The 6,151-nt window shown below is 40.7% G+C and overlaps 1 protein-coding gene across 3 annotated transcripts in view; it reads right to left on the bottom strand.

Moving 5' to 3' along the window:
• Positions 1 to 398: 398 nt before the first annotated feature.
• Positions 399 to 6,151, bottom strand: part of LOC133621890 (protein bicaudal D homolog 2) — a 31,222-nt gene continuing 25,469 nt past the window's right edge. For all 3 annotated transcript variants that reach the window (XM_061984340.1, XM_061984332.1, XM_061984324.1), the window contains exons 7-10: positions 5,604 to 5,783; positions 4,991 to 5,142; positions 3,549 to 3,909; positions 399 to 2,606 (exon numbers count right to left, since the gene is read on the bottom strand). In XM_061984340.1, coding sequence (XP_061840324.1) covers positions 2,601 to 2,606; positions 3,549 to 3,909; positions 4,991 to 5,142; positions 5,604 to 5,783 — 699 coding nt within the window. In that variant the 3' untranslated portion in view covers positions 399 to 2,600. The remainder of the gene's footprint in view (positions 2,607 to 3,548; positions 3,910 to 4,990; positions 5,143 to 5,603; positions 5,784 to 6,151) is intronic.

The raw sequence follows: 6,151 nt of genomic DNA, 5'->3' as shown, positions 1-6,151 counted from the left end.
TTTTAATTATTTCACCGTCATTAGATCAGATACGGCGAAAACAATAACCAATTAATAATGTCCGGTTCTCACCAGTAAGAAAGTAACCGTATTTTGCCCTTTTTTCCCGGCGCCTTTAGTTTAAAGTGTCCCGTAAACGTGCTGTTTTAACTTAAAACACACACAAATATACCGAGGTGCCGCAGCCTATAGGTGACAATATAAAAGTCCAGTTGTAACAACTTGTGCACGAGCCGTCTGTCACGTGACTCATTCAACAAGCGTAATGACGTCAATGCTTGTGCTTTATAATCATGCCAACTGCACTACTTACCGGGGGAAAAAGAAAAATATTTCCCCCTTATTTTCAAATGCAAATGTTGACAGTTGTAAGTGACAAAAACAGCGTTGGTATACAGTGTTGTTCGATTTATTGTTCAGGGCAAAACTGGCTCACAGGTCATGAGGGCATACAAATTTAAATGATGTGGAGTGTGTGCATGACATGGACTAGAGCAATTTATACAGAAAGCACACGGCATAAATATTTTTTACATCCACAACAATAAAAATTAAATTATACATTTTGAATTAAATAGATTGGAAAATCAATTTACAACCGTCAAAGACAACATTCTCCTAAAACATTTTCACTTTTTAGCTAAGGTTGTGCAGAAAACATGCGAGTGTCTCCTAGATTAATTTTTTGAAGGGGTACATTAGTTCAACCAGTTATTGCCTAAGCTACAAAGTGAAAATATTTGATCATCTTATTGACGACAATGCTGTTTGATCGCAACTGCAATGACAAGTCCTTCAAATCAGTGTTTTGTCTTCGACAAGGCGCACAAAAGCTAAACTGAACAGTGTGAAGTAATGAAGTACCAGAAGGGCCCGGGGCACATTAAATGTATTTTCATACTAGTGGTGGAACTTAATGGTATAGGTTGTTCAACATGCTGTCTGGAGGCGCAAAGAAACTCTCTGCCAAACTTTGGTGCAACAGTTCTCCAGTGCAATAACAGCAGGTGTTTAAATAAAAGGCATTGATATGAACCCAACACCTATTGTTTGTGTTAGCATCCTATATGTGACAAAGTGAAACATTAATTATCTCCAGTGACTGACACACCAAAAACAGTCCAAAACAGGAGACAAATTCAAAACAAAAAGGCACAAAAACAAATAGTTTGGAGAAAAAAAACAGGAGGTTGCCTCTCCAAGCAATTTGACGCATGCATAGGAGTCTAATTTAAAAGGTTGTAACAGCTATTTTAAGTGTTTTGAATGTTCTCAGCCGGAGCATACTCATTTAGAAGCACTGTAATAGTTACAGTGTAGACAGATGTATTAATCTATTCTATAGGGTATATCTGATCCATGTACTCAGTTATTTTTACTGCATCATTTTTCACCATGTCCTTTCTTTGCAACGCAAGGCCCAAGCTCACTTAGCCAGCACAGCAACATTTTTTTTACTGCTCCTGCTAAAATATTTAGTTTTCCTAAATTAATTTACTTTTGTAAAAGCAAGACACACTTTGCTACTGCTTTCAAATTGTACGTTTTTGTTTTTTTAATCACTGCCAGCAGCAGACCGATCATCAGCTTGCTCTGAGCTCCAAAGTGAAAACAATGTAAACGAAACTGGCTTTCTATGGGTAATGCAATCTGCTATGAATGACCAGAAAATGAGCAGAATAAAGGTTGCAAGTTTGGTCAACTGACTGCCAAGTGGTGTAATAGCACTCGCACTTTATGATTTGCTAATCAAGTGGCTACTTGTGCCAAAACAAATCACAAGCAAGTTAAGCAGCAGGATGTTTCAAATGCCGTTAAAAGCGTACAGACTGTCCTGAATTTGTCAGCACTGTTGACAAAATAAGATGCACAATCAAGATTTTACAAATTATACATCATAAATATTTGTCTTTTGACCTGAGGTGGGGTATATATGGCTGTTTATTTCCGTCAGAAGGAAATGCTGTCTGCTGAAATCGTGTTAAAACATGTGTTTTGCAGGCCAGTTCCAAGGCCAAACAAATCTAAGAAAAAAAAAAAAAGGGGATTTCGACTAAGAAAAATAGCAGGCTAGTCACTAGCAAACAGAGCGGGAGAGTGTCAGTAAGGCTGCATTGTTCAGTAAAACACATTAATCTAGGGGTCAAGAGGATGACCTACTTGCTTAATGACCCTAAAAGACACCAAAAGTCCTGAGCAGACTAAAGGCAAGATTGCAAAGACATAATCTTCAAAGAGAGGCTTAAATGGAAACACAATAGACTGCAAAATAAATACTGTCAATGGTAACTCACAACACACAACCTTGATCAAGACCAGATGGAAGTTGATGGAAGACACAATCAAGGACTTGACATAATAATAATAATAAGCAGCAGCACATTTTTTCCTCTTCATCCATCTCCAGGCTGCATGCAAGAGAGTTGGATGAGAGTTGTATTTTACTTTTATCCATGTTTCTGGTGGAAGAGTGGGAGATGCAGCACCACATCGAGGATGAACAAGATGCCTTGAGTCAGGTAGGGAGGAGGGAACCAGGGAGTCAACATGAAGACGGGTCCTTTTGGAGAAGAAAGGGTTTGGAGTAATGGAGGAGAGTTTCAGCGCTATAGGAACAGGATGAAAGACAGACAGAAAAATACATAGTTAGTAATGCTCGTTGTTTTATAACTAGTTGGATTAACTCACCTACAGGAATCTAAATAACTAAAAACTGTTTTTCAGCAAGTACAAAAAGATAATCTAATACTTATTTTTGAGGTTAGCTGCTTAATTACACCAATTTTTTGGGGGGTATTTTAATCTTATCGCCTGCGAGAAGATCTAGACTGGGAGCTGCGGGCCCTGGCGGATGGTGCCTCATGCATACTGGCATTCAAGTGCAACTCCTGAGGTGTGGTTGATGACTTCCTGGACTGTCTACATGTGCCTGACATCTTGCTCCTGCATGCTGGGTTGCAAACATCCATAGGTGTGGCCTTTGGATATCTAGCATTTAAATGAGCCAAGAGCAGGTCTGACTGACAGGCATTGGAGGATGCTGCTCCTGCCTGCACAGATTTAGACCTGTGAGCCATTGGTTGCTTTCTTTGCACAGAATTATCAGAGTTGGGCTTCAAATTAGGAGCTTCTTTATGCTCACTCCATGCTTCACGTGTGTTAGGATATGCATGCAAAGTTTTAGATGTGGTTAGATTATCTAGAGAAGAAGACGAAGATGACTTTGAACTGGAGAAAGGTACAGGTATAGCACGAGTTGTGATGAAAGTGTCCTGACGTGAAGGTACTGAAGCTCGCCGGCATGATGCAGCTTTTCTTGATTTATTACCCTGGGTGTGTGTGTGTGTTTGAATTGCTGACTCACTGCTCACTGAGCTGATGGAGCTTTTTCGTGCACAGGAGTAACTAGCCCTTTGCGCTGAATGAGAATCATTACTGACACTCTGACTTCTAATGAATGTAGTGTCTCGGGGAAGACCTTTAGCTCTGCGAGATTGGCTGTTTGTCTGCATCGGCTTTTCAGAACAAAGTGTGATGGAGGTTCTTACAGGGCTTGTGTGGAGGCTTCGTGTGAGAGCTCGCAAGTGGTGCGTGGCCATGGCAGGAACGCTGCTCCCAAGAACTGGACTAGCTCGCGGGCTGCTCCTCATGGGGGGACGCGCGGGGCTACTTCGTGGGCTCCTTGGAGCTCGTCCTGACTTAGTGGCTAACTCCTTTGCTCTGGAGCGACGAGGGCTGCTGTTCAAGCTGTGAGGAGATAAGGGGGCCTCCAGATCTTCCAAGCGCTGAGTGAGTGCCAATTTCTGCTGGATAGCCATGCGCAGCAGAGAATTCAGTGTCTTCTTCTCGTCCTCTGCAGCTGCTAGTTGCCTCTGCATTTCATCCAGCTGGGTAACGTACTGGTCGCACCTGAGAGATGCACACACAATGAAAAGATGCAACATGCCAAAACTGGCAAAAACACAATGTCATACATAACAAAACATGCTCAGTACCACTTCAAGCCTAACTGAGGTATGAGTTCTTAAAGGTATTTTTTATATTAGTGATTAATTAAAAAAAACATTCAGGGTTAATAGGTCCCAAAAGTACTCAAAACTCATGCTGGTTTCACACTTTCATTGCATAGAACATTTTTTGTTGAAAAACAGTGAAGCCAACCATCCACAAGAGGGCACTACAAAGCTGTTTAGCAAGCAAGAGGCTTATTACTAAACGTATTTATGTTCACGAAAATAAACGTTCTTGACAACTGCCTGTGTGCCAATCACTTATAAGGATAATCAAATATCAGCGTATAAGAGTCTAAACAGGGCCTCGACAGTATAATTGACCTTCTTCATACAAGAAAGGTTAAAAGGCATCTGGGAATTTCCAGCACCCTAGGAGCTCAGAAGACAACAATATTCCACACTCCCTCAACTCAGGAATACACACATCCTTATAATATTTTGACATGTTCTTGTAATCTAATAAATTAGAGATTGTAGACTTCAATATTGTGGTACCATCCCGCCCCACTGCATCTCACACAAGGCCTCTCCCTTACCAAGATGACCGCCAGGCCTGGTGGGACAAATCTGCACTCGCCTCCTCCCCCGGCAGCACACGGCTGAGCATGTGGTTTGTAATCTTCACGTGAACCATTGGATTGTCCACAGGCGTTATAACCATTGTAAGCTTATTACTACACAAGTGGGAGAAAAAGCTGTACTGCAGCAACCCGACAATTGTCTAATTACTAAAACTGAGAAAAAAATAGCAAAGATGTATTTACATTTTGTTTGATTCAAAAAAGTTTTTAAAACTATTCCATATACATATATGTTACATGTATACTATGGCGACTTGTCCAGAATGTACCCCGCCTTCTGCCCGAATGCAGCTGGGATAGGCTCCAGTCACCCCCACGACCAGCAGTAGCAGTACAAAATGGATGGATAAATACTTCATGTCTTGTTTGTACTCAATTTTAAAAAGTGATGCTTACCGACTTGCAAACATCACTCGTAGTGATGAGAATGTGGCAGCATCTTCCTTCAGGGCTTTGAGTTCGTTGCGTAGTTTCATCATTGTCTCTGATACCATGCTTTTCTCTGTCTCATACTTGGTCTTTAAATTGGATAGGGCCAACTCAGCAGTCTATTTAAAAATAATACAATTGCACAATTGTATGTGATTGAAGCACCAGTACGTGTTAATATACTGTATAATATAACACCAATGTAATTCTACGGAATCCAACATTGAATGAAATATATGGCATACAAATGTCAGTAGGTAGTTGTATATGTTATGCCTGTGACAGAACTTAATGTAAATGATTTTGTTTTACTATACTGCACAGTTGGCAGGGCAGGTTTCAACTTGCACCAAAAGGATATTATTTGTGCACTTGTTATGCTACCTCATGAGGATATTTTTCTGTCCACACATACTGGACTGTGCACCTCGGGTACAAATGAAAGCAGCCAACGGAGGCTAACAAAGGACCTTGTGGTCAAACTCAAACAAATGGATGAATGGTTAATTTACAGAACCTAAAGATTAAAAAAAAAATAGTTACAACAACACGAATTTCCAGGCCTTATTTCTGTTGTTACCTGTTTGTTGGCCTTGAGGACAGTCCTTAGAGTAGCGATCTGTTCCCTCTTGGTGCTAAGAAGGGACTTAAGTTTGAGTACTTCCTCTAGCAGGCTTTCAGCATCTCTCTCCATTTCGACAGTGCTACTCAACCCAGAGTAAGGCATTGCACCCCGCTGACGACAGAGGTCCACTGCCACCTGAGGGAATAAGGAGTTGCACATCACACCGTATTGTTTGTGGCATGATAGCAGTAAGACTAGTGTTTCATATTACATTATAAACAATTACTAGTTCATTAATTTAAAAAAATATACTAAAGATCAAAAATATTATATCAAATTGAAAATAACCAGTAAAATTATTACAACAGGATTAACTGTTCATAACATAAATGGTGGCATAACCGAGATGTTTTCTGGTAACGTTCAATATGCAGTAGAAGCCGCATCACAACGATTAACCCTGGTAATCCAATCCATTCAAACCCACACAGCCACGTGTCAACACGGAATTGGATTTGTGCAGACACGAGCTATTCGGCGCCATTTAACAGTCTGAGCTGAGC

This window comes from Nerophis lumbriciformis, linkage group LG01, assembly GCF_033978685.3.
Source record: "Nerophis lumbriciformis linkage group LG01, RoL_Nlum_v2.1, whole genome shotgun sequence".
Taxonomy (NCBI): Eukaryota; Metazoa; Chordata; class Actinopteri; order Syngnathiformes; family Syngnathidae; genus Nerophis; species Nerophis lumbriciformis.
Note: the sequence above shows the minus strand (reverse complement) of the source record. Positions and strands in the feature narration are given on the sequence as shown.